This window comes from Protopterus annectens, chromosome 7.part0 (genome assembly GCF_019279795.1).
Source record: "Protopterus annectens isolate FY-2018-M chromosome 7.part0, PAN1.0, whole genome shotgun sequence".
NCBI lineage: Eukaryota > Metazoa > Chordata > Ceratodontiformes > Protopteridae > Protopterus > Protopterus annectens.
Window position 1 is genome coordinate 1,139,806,363 of NC_056739.1, and position 20,031 is coordinate 1,139,826,393.

At 40.7% G+C, this 20,031-nt stretch overlaps 1 protein-coding gene across 1 annotated transcript in view; it reads right to left on the reverse strand.

The window, feature by feature from the left end:
• Positions 1–20,031, reverse strand: part of BLM (BLM RecQ like helicase) — a 1,689,823-nt gene that overhangs the window by 687,690 nt on the left and 982,102 nt on the right. Inside the window, exon 18 of the mRNA XM_044077719.1 lies at positions 11,266–11,453. Within this exon, the coding sequence (XP_043933654.1) occupies positions 11,266–11,453 (188 nt within the window). The remainder of the gene's footprint in view (positions 1–11,265; positions 11,454–20,031) is intronic.

Here is a 20,031-nt window from a genome sequence, read left to right on the forward strand (position 1 = left end):
AGATCTGGCCACCCGCTTGGTGTTGGTAACGTGTGGAAGTGAAATCTGTATCCCTGGGACACTATTTAAAACCCATTTGTCCTGGGTAATGAGTTCCCAGTTCTTTGCATGAAGAGCAATCTTTCCCCCCAAAGGGGCAGTCAGTTGAGAAGTGCTTGGAAGTTTTAAAAATAAGTCATTGAGACAGTTTACCATAGGGTGGAGTTTTATTACTCCCAGACTTGGAAGTGGAGGCCCCCCACTGCTTAGTCCTGTGCGTACCCTGGGACTGAAGCCTGGGAAGCTCTTCTGGATCTGGGTTTGGACTGAGAAGGTCTGGAAGACGAAGGAAAGGACAATTCTTGGAAGGCCAATGCCTACTAAACCTTGGAGGTTGTACTTGTAAAAAATCTTTAACAGTTTGCATAGATTTAGCTTTTTCTTCCATCTTTTTAAGAACTTGGTCCTGGTTTAAGGGAGCATCCAGTAATTTCGCTTTAACATGATCTGGCAAGGATTGCTCCTTAAACCAAGCATGCCTTCTAAGTACAGAACCAGTTACAGAAGCCCTGCAAGATGCCTCTAGTGAATCAAAACCATATTGCAAAGTACGTTTTCCAATTTTTTCCAGCTGAATGCAGTAAATCCTGTAAATCCTTATTTTCTGCATAATCAGGAATCATCATTTTCTGTTTAAGCAATCCAATAATATGCTGCTGATACTTTAACATATGAAACTGGCAGTTTAAGGCCTTAATGGCCAAAGTTGCAGAAGTGTATACCTTCTTACCCCATCTATCCAGCACCCTGGAGTCTCTATCAGACGGGGTAGGATTTTTGGCAGTAGTAGCTTTAATGCCCTTGGGTCCCTGTGAAATGGTCTCGGGATCCACAGCAGGATTTTTAAAAAGGAACTTGGGAGAGTTAGGGACCCTGTAATATTTATCAGGTTTTCTGGGAGCAGGAGTCAGGGGCCAAGCTGGATTCCAAAAAGGCATCATGAACAACGTCTAGTACAGGAGTTATGGCTAAAGGCCTGTGCTGGGGCAGGAGTAAGAAATCCCTAAGCCTCTCTTTAGAATCAGAGAAATCCTGACTGTCCCCAATGAAAATGTTCCGTGACAGTATGCAAGGTTTCTCCAAAAGAGAAATCCTCTGGGGCAGGGGAGCAGAGGGAATAGAGTCCTCAGCATCAGAATCCTCATAGGTAGATAAAGGTAAGTCCTGGTCATGAGAGGAAACAGAAAATTCAGAATCCTGGTCAGATTATCATAAGCAAACACAGTCCTAGGTCTTTAGAGGGGGAAAGCTGGCTTCCCCTGATTAAACTAATAAGGTCTTCAGCCATTCTTATTAGTTTTTTAGGCATAGATGCCTGACCATGTGGTCTGGGTGTCAGTTTTCTAGGCATGGTTAGAGTTTTAGGCCTTGAAGAAGATGACGCCGGTTTAACATGCAAGTCAGTAGGCCTGAATACACCCCTCAGAAGCTGGTGCCTGCACAGTGGCTCCGGACCCATCCAAGGTAGAGACATTCGCAGGTTCCACAGTTGAAGCATCTCGCGGCATACCGGACTCTGAATCGGTCTCAGTAGAGGCCTGCGAATCTGAAGTAGCGGGTGTCTGGGGCTGCGAAAGCGCCTCACCGAGTACCAGCGAACTGGCTTAGAAGTGTCGTCGGCAGCTTTGGACCTAGGCAGTCTCTCTCTGGCTTTATCTTGGCGTTTTTTTCAGAATATCGGTAGTCGGGTGGCTTACCGAAGACATATCAGGATAACTGAACCAAGCACCAAAATATTTAGAAGCGAAAATATACAGATGACGGATAGTTCGTGGTTTAAGGCACAAAACCGACAGCGAGGTACGTCATGGTCAGGGCCTAGGCAAGGAATACAGTACGAATGAAAATCTTTATGAGGTATTTGCTTTCCACAAGTAATGCAATTATTTACTTTTACTGACATCGGTTTAGAGCAAGAAAGTTTCCCCAATGGGGTACTTAGCTTTTAGTTTAAGACTTCGGTTCTGAAACTTGAAAATGAAAATTTCAGGAATCGGCCAACTGGCACTTGCGAACTGCTTCTGCTTTGGGCACCGCAAGGCAAGAAAGACTGATGTAATGGAGATGGCTGCATGTTTTATACCCCTGATGACCTGACGTCATGGAAGAAGAGACAACAACCAATGCAGGACCCAAGACTTTGTTAATCAGGCCAAATGAGGGCTACTGCAAGCAGATAACCCAAATGTGATGACTGCAACAGTGAAACACGAAGAACATCTATTTATATGCGTACCCTGAACCACCACCAACCTGGCTAATAGGAAAAACAATGCACCTACTTAAGAGTGAAACTGCAAACTATCTTAAAAAGTATTGACCAATAACTTGCCTTCCGATAATGTATAAACCATACACCGGAATTGATGTTGACAGTTTATAATCATTTAGAAGAAAGCTCAATTATGGAAGCAGAGCAAAAGGGCAATAAAAGAAAGTCATATGGAACAAAGGATCATTTGCTGTTAAAAAGGGGAAGAATCTGAGTATGGCATGGACGGACTACAAATCTGATAGTGTCCCACAGTCATGGATAAAAGAGTGCTTAAAATGTATAAGGTACACCCCTACACTGACCATGAAACAGTGGCAGACCATTTTGCAATTAAGCCATGATAAAGGACAAATTATTATCCCAGGGATAAAAATTCAAAGGGGGGTATTCCAGGATGACACTGTCACTGCTGCAATTCTACCTTGATCTCATTAAGCTGTCTACTTAACAGCTTAGGCCATAACTACAATTTGGCTCCAAGAAAATTAAGTGTAAAGACTTATCTCTGTCAATGATTTACAACTGTATAGCTCATCAGATTAGAAACTGAAAGCGCAACTGCAAGTTGTCAAAACTTTTTCAGATGATGTAAGAAAGTCATTTGGTCTTGATAAATGTGCAAAAGCAACCCTTAAAGCAGGAAAACTGCAGCACCAGTTAAACATCAGTTTTGGACAAGAATGTGATATAAAAGAACTTGAGCAAGAGGGAGTGTATAAATATTTGGGAATTGATGAAGCATCAACAATAAAACATGAACAAATGTGAATAAAACGTAGTAAGGAATACTTTAGAAGACTAAAATTAATCTTGAAAACAGCACTGACATCTTAAAAACAAAATCCAAGCTATAAACCAATTTGCTCTTCCTGTCCTAACTTACAGTTTTGGAGTGACTGACTGGCCCCAAAACATGTTAGACAGCTTAGACAGGAAATAAGGATGCTTCATGTTCACCAAATGATTTAGAAAAATCAGTGCACACCAAGATTATACATTCCCCATTCTGAAGGAGGGATGGGCCTCACTGAAATTGATTACATGTATAGATCTGCAATCATGGGACTCCACATATCTGCTGACCTCGCAAGACCCAAATGTAGTGGAAGTTTTGAAACATGAAGAGACTATAAATCTAAGACGGCTTCTCTGCTTAATCTAGCAGAAGCATATTGGCGTCAAGCAGGAATGGAAATCAAACCAGAAGTAGATAAAAATCAGACCGCAACTTAATGTGCCAAAAAACAAAAGAAAGAATATAAGGAGAAGGACCAGATGAGAAGGCAAGAAATGTGAAAATTTTATTTATTTATATATATATATATATATATATATAGTTGCAAGTATACAAAACTTCTGGAAGAACCTCATGTGGATCAGGAATGAATGCAGGAATGGTTAAAGAGAGGCAAATTCAAACCAACAGATGAAAGGTTAATATTGGCAGCCCAAGACAGTGGGCTGTGCACACGTTGGTTTACAGTGTCCATTGAACATGCTGGAGAAACAGACAAATGTAGGTTCTGTAAGACTGAACTGGAAACAGTCGCGCACCTCGTTACTGGTTGCGACATACAAATGGATGAAAGACTGTATACTGAAAAGCATAATAATGGGGCAAGATTATTGCACTGGGGATTGTGCAAACATTATAGTACTGAAGTGGCTGAAAAACATTGGAAACATAAGCCACAAACCATCATACAAAATGATGAAGTTTACATTACATGGGATTTATCCATTACCAACAGTTCAAAAGACAGATGCTAGAAAGCTGGATATAGTGGTCCATGAAAAGAAGACAAAAGTAGCACTGATTACTGAAATCAGTACACCCAGTGACTACAGTGTCTTGCGTACAGAGAGACACAAAGGCATAAAATACTAGGATTTGCAGGCAAAAACAAGAGCAATGTGGAAGAAAGATACCCAGACAGTCCCAATAGTAGTAGCAGCAATGGGTCTTATAAATAAGAATCTACAATCGTATTAAGATGCATTACAAATACACGTAACTCCGTACGAATTGCAGGAGTCATTACTGGGCACATTGAGGGTGTTGCAAAGAGCACTCCTGGTTGACATCAAAGATTGAAACAATACTACTTTCACAAACACTAATCGTACTGTGACTTAGGGATGGGGTCCATTCCGGTCATAGTATTAGAAACCCAAAGGATTTAGAGAAATTTAAAAAATGACATACAGATGTACCTTCCTCAGAACTGAAAAGCCCCAGGGGGAACAATCCAAAGAGAAAGGATAGGAACATGTGCATCCAGAAGGAGAAAGAATAAAGAGGAGGAGGGAAGGACCGAATAATGCAACAGTAAAGAGAAGGACATCTACTGTTATGGGAAGACTTTAAACAACTGTACTGTGTCCTTCCATATTACTGTTGCAGTACTCCTTAAATCAGGGAGAGTAGAAAAGCTTGGGAGGAAGGTCCTGCAGAGTGCTTAAGAAAGCTATGCAAGCTAGCCCTAGAAACCATAGCCAACTTATAGTGCCTGGTAAAAGTTTGCAGAGAAGTCCAAGTAGCTGCCTCAAGGATGGAATTGTTATCCAGTCCCTTGGAAAAAAAAAAAAAAAAGAAGCCACAGCCCTTGCAGAATGAGCCTCAACAGAAAAAAAAGGCTTCTTCCTTGAAAAGTGCAACAAAAGGAAATTACCTTATTGATCCAGGAAGAAATAGTTTGCTTAGAAAAAGCCAAACCTAACGATCTAGGATGAAAGGAAACAAAGTTGCTCAGATTTACAAATGGCTTTAATCTTATCTAAATATCGGAGTTGTCCTCACAAATCCAAGGTGTGAAGTACTTTCTCATTAGCGGACTGTGTAGAAGGGAAAAATGGGCAAATGAACAGACTGATTGAGACAACTCATTAACCACCTCAGACATAAAAGGAAGATTAGTATGAAGAGACACCCTCTTTCCTATGAAAAACTAAAAATGGAGGAACAGCAGAGAGCTTAGGAGTCTCCATTTGAAGGTGGCCACAATACCTCTTCTGAATATCAGAAACCCAAGTACAGTTCCATTTGAAAAAATCTTGCCATATGGTTAACAGTATCCCCAAAAGAAATCTCCTCAGAAGGAAAAAGTGGACTAAGTCCTCTTCCTCAGAACCAAAGTCCAAAGGAAAGAGAATCTGGGAGGAATAGGCCAAAGTTTCTTCATCAGAATCTACTTTCTCATCAGAAGAATCCTGCTTGCTAAGCCTCTTAAGGAAGCAGAAGACAGTGTGGGTGGGGGGTGCAGGAACGAATTCCCTGAGGAGGCTTCAAAGGTATAGCAACATTAAACAGACCCTGTGTGAAATCCTGCCATTCACATTGAGGTTTTCTCAGGAGCAGTGGAAATGTGCTTAATTGTCTGCTCCTTTTTGAAAGGGACATCAGCTCTGAACATCTTGGGCATCTCAGACCCCTGCCGACACAAGCATCGTAGTGGGAATCACCTCCTTAAGAACCTGTGGAACACCCCTAGGCCCTTCACATATAATCAGCTGTGAATCCCACAAACATTCGAAATGGACGCCTGAAGGGCCTCCAAGGACATGCTAGAAGCCAGGCCCATGCCAGCCTCCAAAGCAGTAATGGCACAGAAATCCAAATGAAGAACCGGGCAATCCTCTGGGCTTTCACTAGCCTCAAGAGGGATGTCTGGTGGAAGTGGTACAGCAGAAGAATCTGACCAAACTTTCTTGGCCTTCTTCTTTGCAGACAGCAGACCCTCAGGCTGGGACAATTCTGCCATTGTACCCTAAATTAATAATTTAAGACGCTGGTTTCTCTAAGTAAATAACTAAAGAGGAGAAATGACTAAGGAAAATTTTATGGACAAATGCCTGGCAAATATTTCCCCTGGTCTTGATGGGTGTCCCATCATCTCAGCAAGATCAGGTGCTCAGTCTGAACAAGAATCATGTGCCCCATCATCTCAGCAGGCTAAGCACTCTTCTCCCCATCAGCAAATCACTGACCTCTGCAAATACTGCCCTACTGGGACATGGCTCACAGGCGTGAGTGCACCATGGCAACATGGGCTCCCTTGGCAAGTACTCCACAGGTTAAACAGTGCATCTACTAGGTATCACCCTAATGGCAGTCCCAAGTCACCTCTCTCTGATGAATGAGCTGTCAGTGACCATTCATTCCCACCTTCCTCAGCCAGCTCCTGCAAGCACCCTAGTTGCTAACTAAATTTGAGTCATTTGTGGCATACTTTGGGTTCTCTTTCTCTCTCTGCTCAAGAAACTATGAGTTTTGTGACTATTTTTGGCATAAAAGTATTCTCAGACCGATTCTGACCTAGTGGAAGTTTTTTTTTAATTTTTATTTTTGGTTTACTTTGTTTTACTTTACACATCCAGGCATCAACCCAGTGTGTTTAAGTTATGATATTCTCCTTGCAGAGGTAATAGCTACAAAATCTTCATTTTCCAAATTAGAAATTTGAGGAGTTGTGGCTGCAATTTGAGTAAGTTTTTCTAGGTCATAAACTCATACAGGAGCAATAATTTTTGTGTGTGGTCTCAGACACAGGGCTCCTTAAAGGAAGTATTTGACAGGTAGTAGGAATTCCAGTGGAGAGTCCAAAGGAAGAAAGGGCTGAAATGGCCAATTCACTTAAGGGAGCATTGGCCAACCCTGAATTAGACTTCACTTAAATACAGTAGGATCAAAGACAACACTGCCCACGTGGATAAGTATGATTTTCCAGAGGTAGGCTTCCTACTGGGAAGGGGTAGAACGGTCAAATGTCTAGGCTGTCAGATGCAGTCTTCTGACTGGGGCATATGAGAGCCTTCTACCTGAAATAGGAGGTCTACCTTCAGAGGTGGCATGTAACGTTTTTCCTGGGACAGTTCCATAAGGAGCGGGGAGAACCAGAACTGGTTTGGCCAAAACACAGCTATAAAAAGACCAACCTTGGCCCCTCCTCCCTATGTTTTTGATCACTGTGGGGCACACAGAAAGGGGTATCAGAGGGAATGCATAAAGCAAAGACTTGTTCATCTGAAGGAGAAGGCATCTACTACCTAGGCATCTTTATATGGTGTTCTTGTACAGAATCTTTTGAGATATGTTACTTGAAACTACAAACAAGTCCTTCCTTAGAAAACACCATACCAGGGTACCAACTGAAGGCAAATCTGTGTAACATCTAGCACATAAAAAACAGTGTAAGAGACAGATGTCAGACCTACCAACTGCTGTGTAGACAGTTCAGCCACTTTGGATTTTTTAACTCAAAAAGGTAGGTATAAACAAGTCCAGTGCAGTGAGTAGAAGGGGTACGAGAGTAGCTTCTAGTGACATGAGTGAAAAACTTCTATCTGCAGGTGCCCAGGAAACAGTATCTGGTTATGACCCTGTACTTAATTCAACAGAAACCTGTCAAGACACGAATAACTGCATCCCACTGTTTTCTTCCGATTCCAAAGAGGCACCAGTAGGTGGGGATACCAAAGTAGGCAACATTTTAGCAAGTAGGAGGGTCTGGCAAATTTACACCTATCTGAGGCTGTTAGCATCAGACTCATGACGGAATGAATGCAATGTAAACTTGCAATGCTCTCAAGCTGCTCCATGTGTCCATTTTCTTTGGATTCTTACATACTCTCTTCCCCTTTCAAAGATACCACTCCCTCCGAAAGAGAGAATAGTTTTATTTATTTTGCTTATTTTACTAATTTAACCAGTCAGATGAGCTGATCCAAGGACCATTTTCAGCCATGATATAGGCCAGAGTCAATACACGATTCATAGATTAATATACAAGCTTTTTACTGTAAATTGTGAAAAGGAACACATGGCATAGAGACTGGCATTAACATTTTAAAGCGATTGTAAAAGCAACTGAAACAGAATACAGAAAATATAAGAAATAACATGTATAGCATACAAACACAGGAAATAACAGAATTTTAAAATGTGCAAGCAGCTGACACAAAGGAAATAAGAAAACCAAAAAGAGCTGCTGTAAATGTTCTAAAGAATCAGTTTCAACATGTCACAGTGTTGTGGGGAGACTGTATAGGCAGTCAGCATGCAGTAAACACTGCTTGCAACAGAGCATATCCATCAAGAATTATATTCTACAAACACACACAGCTTTTTTTTTTTTAATAGAGGAACTGAATATTTGTTGATTAATTGCCTCACAGCTTAATGCTGGATGCTTTTAACAGGCTAAAAACTACCTATAGCACTAAAAATTATGCACGCTCAATTATTGGTTCTAAAGCATACTTTCACTCAAACTGAGAGACTCACCAAAGCAGAAGAGACAGTGAAGATGAAAGTTCTTTGATAGTATGTCAACCACAAGCATGGTTGTTGGTGACCTTCACTGGGAAAAGGCATCCATATTACAGTTTAAAAAATCAAAGACAACAGAAATAGCATAATAAGTTCTACAAAAGTAGAAGGGAAAAATATGAATTAGGTACTTATCAGAGCTCTGGAGGTTGCCTGGACGATATCAATAAACAGACTTCTGATTACTGATGTGACAAAAAAGAATGAAGTGAATGCTTTCCTCTTTATACCATCCACCCACCCTACTTACATCCATGATGTGGGAGAGGGCTTGCCCTGTACAGTAACTTAACTAAAAACCTTCCATTTCCAAAATGTTGAATACTACCTTTCACAATGTGGAACAAATAGGGAAATGTGGAACACTTAGTAAATACTTATTAAGAACTTCAACCAGGAAGCTCATAGCTTCCTCATACTCAGTAACATGATTCAATAATTTTTTACTATAGTTACTTGTTAAAAATTCTAACTAATGAAAGTGTAACAGAGCTTTTCAATGAGAATCATGGATTTTTAAGACCTAAAATGAGGAAAGTCACAGTTGAGAGATATGCATTGCAGGGATGTTAAATCTTTAAAAAGTCAGGCCAGACGGATGGATGCCAATAACCAACAGTTTAATTCCTAACTAATACTGCACTGATGATCTCTAAAAGGAACAGAGCTGGATGTACTGCCATGCACAAGGAGGAGATGCATTTGCCCCTGACGGCAAGGCCAAGAAGAAATTCAGAAATGTGCTTAGTTGGGGATATTACAAGAGAAAATCTTAACACTTACCACTGCAAAAGGTTTCTAAAAATCAAATTTACATAGTCCAATTTCTCAAATTCCAGTTCAATATGTCTGTCTAAAAAAGTCTAATATACTTCCTGCAATGTTTAATTTAACTTAAGAACCTAATATATAGCCAACACATAGTTGGATATACCTATAAACCTACTTTTAAAATGAAGAATGCTTCCTTAGCAGTAAGAGATAACAGTTTTGCAAAATGAACTTTAGGAACAATTAATCCAGTAACAAACATTTTTCACTGTCACATCAAAACAAAAACTACCACGCATAAAACCCCAAGAAAATATATACTGATATTACAGCACAAGTAACTATGCAAAACCAGTCCAGTCTCATTAAGCTGTTCTAACTGGAACCTGCACTAGTCACATTTAGCCAAAAAAACATGAATTATACTTAGCATACTAAGTAAAAAATATCTTTTGTGACTGTAAAAAACACCATGGATATTATGCACATTAAATAATTTGGCTAAACACTCACTTTATTTTGCGTGCTTCATTAGAAGCAAATTCAGGCACTGATCAGACAATAATACTGGCATTCTACGAAAGGTACAGTATATGTTGGAGGCAGTATTATATTGCTAGCTAACCACCATGGGGTAGAAATATCATTCTGAAATTGTTTTGGTTGGCGTGGTCAGTTCCATGTTCTATGTGGGAGATTAGCAGTTTAAAAAATTAGAAGTGCCCTTTGAGGCGATCTTTGGCTGGACAAGTGATAACGCATCAAATGAAATGCTTAGTAATTAAATATTGCAGAAGTCATTCAAACTTTTGAGTCAGCCTAAAATTACTGGGAAGATCTGAACACTGCTCTGCTTAAAGCACCAAGGGTTTCTGGCACTAATATTCACCAGGGGGCTTCAGGCGGTAATTGCCAAACTCATTACTGCAGAACTCTACTGGCAACCTTCGCTTGCTGATATATACCCAAAAGTATTCTTATCTTCTTTTGTGAGAAATGCCCTTCTATGCATCTTTTTCCAAAAGAGCTCAACTTTGTCGGAGCTGTAGACTTTTTGGGAGGAATAATGCTGCAGAATACTGAGACAACAAACCTTGCACTGTTTGAATCCTCCCATGCCATGTAGCAATGTGCAGACCATCACTGTCTCTGAAATGGGTGAACAATTACAATAGAATTAAACAGGAATGGCAATAATGCCAGGACACAGACTTCCAAAAATGTGGCTTTACTCATGAATTGTTGGCCCTCCACTGGCAGTTTTTTTTCATTGGCTTAAAAACTGTGGTATTGAAACTTCAACATCAAACCTCACAGCTTGATTTTTCTGTGTAAAACTTCAATATCATCAACAATGTTGAGTAGCATCCTCTCTCATTTATCCTCCAAGTACCCGATGGCCTGAATCCTACATAGGTCTACAGCCGACAGTCTTGACTCTCTCTCACTTTTTCCTCCAGTAATACCACTCAGTACCTTCACTTCCTGGTGGCTATTTGTAGCAACAAAAAAAATGCTCTTTTTGATGCAAGGAAATAGGGAACCTTTAGATATTCTAAATTAGCAAACTGATAATTAAACTAGTTTACTGCAGCTAACTGATGTCGTATTATGATCACCTGTCAGGATCAACAGAAGTAGGTTTTTAAACAAACATTATGAGCTGAAAACTTACAAAAAGTCTGGAATTACTGCTTACAAAACGGTTCATCAGGAATCAGTTAAATGGCACTTCATAGCAATACCATAAAATAAAAAAATCCACAAAACAGTTTTACATGTTCATATCCTACACAAATCCAAGTCGACTACAAGATGTGAAGCTTTTTAGAAGATAAAAATGGGCATTTACCTTACTGTTTGAACAAATGTCACACATGACTTCTGGATGCTCCTTACAAAAGTTAGGATTAAATTCTTCTCCAAAGTAAGCCAACAGCTGTGCTCTTCTACAGTCGGACACATTTTCACAATAATGCACCATGCTGTACAAATTGCTGAAGTGAGTCTGTTTTGCCTGGTAGTTTCCATCTCGCTCCACTAAGAATAAAATAAAATTTCCTTTATTTATAGTTTTATTCAGATATACAAACTAAACGCAAAGTATTTGAACTTTCAAGGGTAAGGAAAGGAAGTGCAAAAGAATAGACAAATCACAGATCTGTTACTAAACAAAATGCAAAATAATACAAATTATTTCCAACATTGGAGCAACACTAGTATAAAGGCAATGTTTTATTAGGATCTCAAACTTTTCAAGATGATCACGGACTATGCGGCTATAAGATCAGTCTTACAAATGAACATGGCTACACAACTATGGTATGGACCTCTGAAATCAGGCATACCTAAAGACTAGAAGTACTTCAGTTCAGGTCCCACATCAAACAGTAGTGGATAAAGAAGTGTCCGGTAATCATTAGCATGTAGAAGTCAGAAAAGTGCATAATTTCAGTTTTCTTTAAGTTGTCATCTGTTAATTTAGATTTCTCACTCTCTCAGTGGCCATCAACATAAGACTGTAATATGTTTATTCAAATAGTGCTACCTGTGCTGAGCTGGGAAAGAAGGTTATCATAGCTTTGACTTTAAAAGCACCAAACAGGTGCTCTTCCTTTCACATCTTTTTCACTCCCAACTTGATGGTTTCTTTTAGCCCAATGAGATACAGTGGGAGGGCTTTGAGGAGGAGTGGTTGAATGAATCATTAAGTGACCTCCTAGTTGCTCCCTTGGTTCTTTCTTGTTTGCATACTTATGCTGCACTTGAGTATCAAATTTAGTCGTTAGTCTGACTACTGAAAGAGGCAGAAAAACAAAGTTGAAATTAATATTTAAACTTTAGTCTACATATTAAAGTGGTCACTGCCTTTCTAGTTAACTATCCATTTTGATAGGAAACTGCTACCAGAGCAAGTGTGATCTGCCTAAGCTGATTGTTGAAATAACTTGAGACAAGCTGCTTATTACCGGGAATTACTACTTTATTATATTAAGTGAAAGAAACATACTTGCATTTACATTATGTAGTCTGCAGCAAATTTCAATACAATGTCAAAGAAAGCAGAACTCGTTCAGACAAAAAATAAATGCAGTTATATTCATGTAAAAGGTAAAAAAAGCAAAATGTAACAAGAATCTTTAATAAACTTAACATTGCTTGACATACAATGTAATAATAGAGATGCATTACTATAATAAAAAAAGTTGTCCACCATGAAATTACCACTTTTAAGAAGAAAACTAGAGGCAAGTGAAGCGCCTTAATTGTAACACTACAGCATACCTCTCAACCACATTGCATAAGAAATCTGGGCAATGCAAAAAATAACTGGGAGGGGGGGGAAAGGCAATAAATAGGGACAAATTTTACATATTGCTTTAACAAACTTAGAAAGTTGTTAGAATAAAAGGTTTTGTGTTAACATGAATTTTCTGAATGATATCAAGTCTGAAACTTAAATGGCCGTCATTATTTAATGAATTAAATCCTCAATGATGTGCCAGGAAAGCACAAGCTTTATGAGGAACAAACCAAAAATATGAGGCAAAAATTTGGACAGATGAGAGCTCTGCACTACAGTAGAGAGTGTTTGGGGACAATGTGCACAAATTACACCAAAATGTTTATTTTAGAGACTGTATGTGCTACATACTACCTTAATGGAAACTGCATAATAGATTGACAGTGGAAAAGAAAATAATCTAGATGCATTGAATGAGTCACAGTGCTGGAACAGACAGATTATGTGCAGATTCACAGCAATAACATGCTGAATGAGCACACTGATAAACTTACAATTTAGATAAGGTACAGTTGTGTACACTTACCATAAATATAGATGTTCGAGTGTATTCACTGTTGCAGTCATTACATTTGGGTAATCTGCTGGCAGGCTGCCCTCAGTCGGCCTGATTAACAAAGTCTTGGGTCCTGCGTCGGTTGCTGTCCCTTTTTGCCATGACGTCAGGGGTATAAAACATGCAGCCGACGTCATTACATCAGTTTTTCTTGCAACAGACGTCAACTGCCCCCCAAATGGGGAGCAAATAAAATTAAAAAACACAAAAAATATACCTCCAATCCCAAAAGCAAATATACCAAAAGGGCTTTTAAGCATAGTGAAAGAAAGTAGAGGTATAGCCAGAGAAAAATAGGGGGCTGGAGGGAGGGTAACCAACACTGCAACTGAGAATACACTAACATCTACATTTATGGTAAATGTACACAACTGTACTATGTTCTTCGTGTTTCACTGCTGCAATCATTACATTTGGGTAGCTTCCCAAAGCTATGGTTGGGTGGAGTGAATTATACAGCATTAGGACCAGCTATAAGACCCTGCAGAACATCAGTGGCAAAGCCAGCTCTGGATTTAGAGAAGAAAGGTAAATGGTAATGATTGGTGAACGTATGAACTGAACTCCAGGTAGCAGCTTCTAGAATGTCCCTGGTAGGAACACCTCTGTAGAAGTAGATGCAGCCCTGGTGGAATGAGATCTGATCCCTAAGGGATAGGTTTTACCATGGTGCATATAGCAAAAACGAACACGACTTATCCATTTGGAAATAGTCTGCTTTTAAATCGCCTTTCCCTCTGCTCCTGCAGCAAATGCCACCAGTAGTTCAGATTTTCTTTGAGAATTTGTCCTGTTTAAGTAAAATCTAAGTTGTCTGTGTACATCCAATGAATGCAGAATCTGCTCCCCCTTGTTCTGTGGACTGGGAAAGAAAGTTGGCAAATGAATGGTCTGATTAACACCCAAACTGGATACCACCTTAGGCATGAAGGATGGATTTGTCCCGAGAGATACCCTGTCCGCATGAAAAATGATGAAAGGCTCCACTGCCATAAGAGCCGGTAAATGCTGAAATGGCTGAGGCATGGATTTTTATGGAAGAAAAGGACAGGCCCTTGTGAAGCATCTCAGTTAAGTATTGTAAAATCTGAGGAATATTGGGCACTGCTGTGCTTATCCCTTGTGATGGATTCCAGGCACAGAATCTTTTCCATTTATCAGCATAAGATTTTCTAGTACTAAGTCTTCTTGCCTCCAGAATGACATCCACCACAGGTTTGCTGATGGATGCTAAGGGTGAATTTAGGTGATTAGCCACGCTGCAAGATTCAAAGTTTGGAGCTGAGTGTGCAGAATTTGGTTGTTCTGCTGAGACAGTAAGTAAGGTGTCTGTGGCAGGTGCCACGGTGGAAGGTGTGACCCATTCCGCAGGAGTGGGTACCAGTGTTGGCGAGGCCAGACTGCAGCAATCAAAATCATTTTTGCTTTGTCCTCTTTGACTTTTAGTAGAACTTTGGAGAGCAGAGGGGGAAAGGCATAGACGGCTAGGTTTTTCCAGCTAAAGGATAGAGCATCCACTTTCCAGGCTTTTTTGTGATTAGTTCTTGTGCAGAATTTGTCCAACTGACAGTTCTGGGGAGAGGCAAAAAGATCTATGTCTGGACTCACCTATTTGCGTGTCAACATGGTGAAAGTCCGTGGTTCCAGTTTCCATTCGTGTGGGTCCATGAAATTTCTGCTTACTTCATCTGCCAGAGTATTCAGCTTTCCTGGCAAGAATTGCGCTTGTAGTTGTATTTGATAGGTCAAGACAGTGTTCCACAATGCCATGGCTACTATGCAAAGGGGGTAGGAGTGTGTACCCCCCCCCTGCTTATGTACCACATAATTGTGTTGTTGTCTCTATCATTAATTGCCCTGGAAGAAGGGAGTCCTTAAAGGCTGTCAGTGCATTCTGTACAGCTAGCATTTCTTTTTGATTGATATGAAGGTGCATTTGTTTTGGGCTCCATTTGCCCTGAATGCAATTCCCTGCCAGACGAGCCCCCCAAGCGTAGTCTGATGCGTCTGTAGTTAGGGTTTGGGCGGCAGGGGATGGAGTGAATGGCAGTCCCTTGTTTTGGTGGCAGGCCTCTGTCCACTACAGGAACTATAGTTGCAGGTAAGGTACGATAGGAATCATCGTTTCCAGGCTGTGACAATGTTGACTCCATAAACTTTTTAAGTACCACTGAAGTTTTCTCATATGCAGTCTTGCATATGGAATTAGAAGAATGCAGGAAGCCATGAACCCCCAAAGCTTGTAGAATTTGTCTTGCAGATAGCAGGGTTTTTGTGGCCACCTGTTTGAAGTCAGTCACCAAATAAATTTGCTTTTCTGGCATAACGAAAGCCATCTGGGCAGTTGTATTCAAGCTTGCACCCAGGAATGTAATTTTTTGAGAGGGTACCAGTTGTGATTTCTTTTCGTTTATAGTGTACCCTAGACAAGTCAGAGCCCCTTTTACAAACGCCAGATGTTTTAGAAGAGTGTCCGTTTTCTGCCTGAATCAGACAATCATCCAGGTATGGATATATTTGAATATTTCTTTCCCTGCAAAATGCAATTACTGGAACCAGGCAAGTTGTGAACACCCTGGGCGCAGTAGATAAGCCAAAGGGCAGTGCGAGAACTGGTAATGCAAGTAGCCTGCTTTGAAGCAAAGGTATCTTCTGCAAGATTCCCTTACTGGGATATGCAGGTAAGCCTCTTAAATCTAGAGTTGCCAACCAGACATCTTTGCCAAGCATAGGAAGTAACTGTTGAAGTCAGCATCTTGAATTTTGGAATGTCCAGAAATGTGTTTAGAGTAGATACGTCCAGAATTGGACTCCATGATTTGTCTTTTCTGGGTACCAGGAAAAGTCTCGAATAGAAACCTTGTCTCTTTTCCTCTTCTGGTACTGGCTGTATAGCCCCCATCTTCATGAGGGACAGTACTTGTTTCTGGGCCTCTGCCCACTGATTTGGGGGCAGGTCTGGCCATCCGTTTCGGATTGGCAACATGTGGAAATGAAATCGGTATCCCTGGGATACTATATTTCAGACCCATTTGTCCTGGGTTATAAGTTGCCAGTTTCTTGCATAAAGTGCCAGTTTCTCCCCCAAAAGGGGCGGCTAAAAGCTAAGTGCTGGGTAAGTGCAAAGGGAAGTCATTGAGACTGCTTACCATAGGGAGGTGTCTTGTTGTTTCCAGATTTGGAGGAGGAGGCACCCCATTGTTTTGTTCTAAAAGTCCCTTGTGACTGAAACCTGGAGCCATTGGAATGTCTGGGTTTGACTTGAGTGGCTCTGGAAGGAACTGGAAAGGACCAGTTCTTAGGCCAGTGCCTACTAAATCTTGGAGGTTGCACTTTTAAGAAATGTTTCACAGTTTGCATAGATTTAGCTTTACCTTCCACCTCTTTTAAAACTTCTTCAGCATTATTACCAAAGAGACGGTCTTGTTGTAAAGGAGCATCCAACAATTTTGCTTTAACATGATCAGGCAGAGTTTGCTCTTTGAGCCAAGCATGCCTTCTTAGCACAGACCCAGTTACAGCAGCCCTGCAAGAGGCCTCCAAAGAATCAAAACCACATTGCAAAGTATGTTTTCCAACTTGTTCAGCTGAATGCAATACATCCTGTAAATCTTTATTTTCCATACTCTCAGAAATTAACATAATTTTCTGTTTAAGTAGTCCCATGATATGCTGTTGATATTTAAGCATATGAAATTGACAGTTTAAAGCCCTGATTGCCACGGTTGCAGAAGTGTAAACCTTCTTACCTCATCTATCCAGTGCCCTGGAATCTCTATCAGAAGGGGTAGGATTTTTAGCAGTAGACGTCTTAATCCCCTTGGGACCCTGAGAAATGGCTTCAGGATCTGCAATAGGTTTTTTGAAAAGGAATTTGTGGGAGTCAGGAACCCTATAGTATCTGGTTAGCTTACAAGGAGCCAGAGGCAGAGAATCAGGAGCCATACTAGATTCTGAAAAATCATCCTCAACAATGTCTAGAACACGAGGTATAGCCAAAGGCCTATGCTGAGGAAGAAGAAAAAAATCTCCAAGTCTCTTTTTAGATTCAGAGAAATCCTGACTTTCACAGTTGAAATGTTCCCTTAAGGTATGTAAAGATTTGACGAAAGAAAAATCCTCAGGGGGAGAAGCAGAAGGAATGGAATCTTCTGCATCAGAGTCCTCATAAGTAGGTATAGACAATTCCTGTTCATTAGAAGAGTCAGAAGAAATAGAATCCTGTTCAGAAGATTCATAATCAATGTCCTGCCTAGGCCTCTTAGACGGGGGGGGGGTTGGCTACCCCTGATCAGAGTAATTAAATCTTCAGCCATTTTGATCATTTATTTTTTAGGCATAGAGGCCTGCACATGTGGCCCAGGCGTCGATTTTTTAGGCATAGGTCTAGATTTTGGCCTTAGTTATGAAGATGACATCGGTCTAATATGCAAATCTGTAGGCCTGAAAATATCCTCAGAAGCTGGTGCCTGCACAGTGGCTCCTGACCCATCTAAGTTAGAGACATCCGCGGGTTCCATAACTGAAGCATCTCGTGGCATACTGGACTCCGAATGGGTCTCAGTTGAGCCCTGTGAATCAGAAGTACGGGTTATCAGGGGCTGCGAAAGCGCCTCACTGAGTACTGGTGACTGGCTTAGGAGAAGCATAGTCAGTTTTGGACCACAAGGGCCTGTCTCTGTCTTTTTCTTTGCGTTTTTTAGGTATTCCAGTAGTCGGATTGCTAACCAACATTTCTGGATAATTAAAGCGTGAGCCAAACTAATTAGAAGCAAAAATGTACCGACGTTTGATAGTGCGTTGATAAAATTTAGCACAAAACTGACAGCAAGGTATGTTGTGGTCAGGGCCTAGGCAAGGAATACACTAGAAATGAAAATCCTTATGAGGTATTTGCTTCCCACAAGTAATGCAATTATTAACTTTTACTGACATCGGTAAGGAGCAAGAAAAAGTTTCCCCAACAAAGTACTTAGCTTTTTAGTTGAAGACTTCGGTTCTGAAACTCGAAAACGAAAAGTTCAGAAGTCGGCCGACCGGCACTTGCGAACTGCTAATGCTTCGGGCACCACGCAGCAAGAAAGACTGATGTAATGGCGTCGGCTGCATGTTTTATACCCCTGATGACCTGACGTCATGGAAGAAGGGACAGCAACCGACGCAGGACTCAAGACTTTGTTAATCAGGCCGACTGAGGGCAACCTGCCAGCAGATTACCCAAATGTAATGAAGGCAACAGTGAAACATGAAGAACATCTTGCCAGGAGAATGTCACTCAAAAGAAAATTGTGATATCTCAAGCTTCATGTTTTTAAAAGAAGCACCAGCATTCTCTTTAGGAGTAAAGAATGGTAGAAACCAAGCTGTGTGGAAACCTTGGGTTTAAGCAGTACTTACAAGTCAAATGAATAGGTGACAAGTACGGTACTGTGGTAAATGTCTGCACTGATCCACAGCATCTGTACAATTTTACTAAAAACAGCATTAACTATTACTTCCTGTTGATGAAGTGGTCTCAGAAATGCCAAATATTTTCAACACTAGATGCACACCAGGGCTTCTAGCAGAGACAGTTAGATGAAGAAATCAAACTGTGTATGTTTAATGCATCATTATATGAAAGTATAAGCTCCTTTGCTTTTCTGTTTGCAATTCATCAGCCCATAGGATTTCCAAATTTATCGCAAAAAAAAAAAAGTTATGTACTTACCAGAACGTTTCATGTGAGTTGCTCTTCTCTCCTTCATTCTTACTGATGGGTTCGGAGCCAATCCTCGGCTCTGAGTCGGCCAAATTGCAAAGCTCGAGGTCTCAAACAACTCGAGGCAAAAACCATATCCCACAATGCACCTCTACCATCCCCAGATCTTGTTTGCTGCCAACTAGTGTTAAACCTACCCCAGATTTTATGGAAATCATAGAGCTAACTATTGAGAGGAAACTTCTCAAGAAAACCAAAACCAACGTAGAGTCACAAACATCCAGACATTGGATGGGGGTAGATGGGGGGGGGGGTCGTAAGAACGAAGGCGAGAACAACTCCTCACATGGAACGTTATGTCAAGTACACAACTTCTTTATGTGAAGTTGTTCAATCTCGCCTTCATTCTTGCTGATGGGTAGCATTCCCAGCACCACAAACTTGGGTGGCTCATGGGAGTAATATTCTAAGGACAACAGACCCAAATGAAGATCGGTCCCTAGAGGCCTTGTCAACCTTGCAGTGAGATATGAAGGCATGTGGCTTTGACCATGTGGCAGCTGCACAAATAGAATCAATGGCTAGTCTGGCCAAGAAAGCTATGGAAGTAGAAACAGCTCTGGTTGAATGAGCTTTGACCGTCATGTAAAGAAATGTCTGCCTCATAGTAAAAGGCTATAAAATCAGAAAGCCATTTAGATAAGGTAGATTTGGATACCAGTGCACCTTTTTTAGAATCTGAGAAGGAGACCTGTCCAAATAAAAACAAAGTTGTCTATGGACGTCAAGTTTGTGAAGCATATATTCCAATTGATTTGAGTGATTGGGAAAGAAAAAAGGTAATTCAATTGCCTGGTTAAGGGTGAATTCAGAACAAATTTTTGGTAAGAACGACGGATTTGTCCTGAGGGAAACCCTATCTTTGTGAAATATCAAGTATGGCTGCTTAATTGAAAGGGCTTGCAACTCCGAAATTCTGCATGCTGATGTAATGGCCACCAAGAAAATGGTCTTCCAAGAAAGATATTTCAGCTCACAAGAAAGAGCAGGTTCAAAC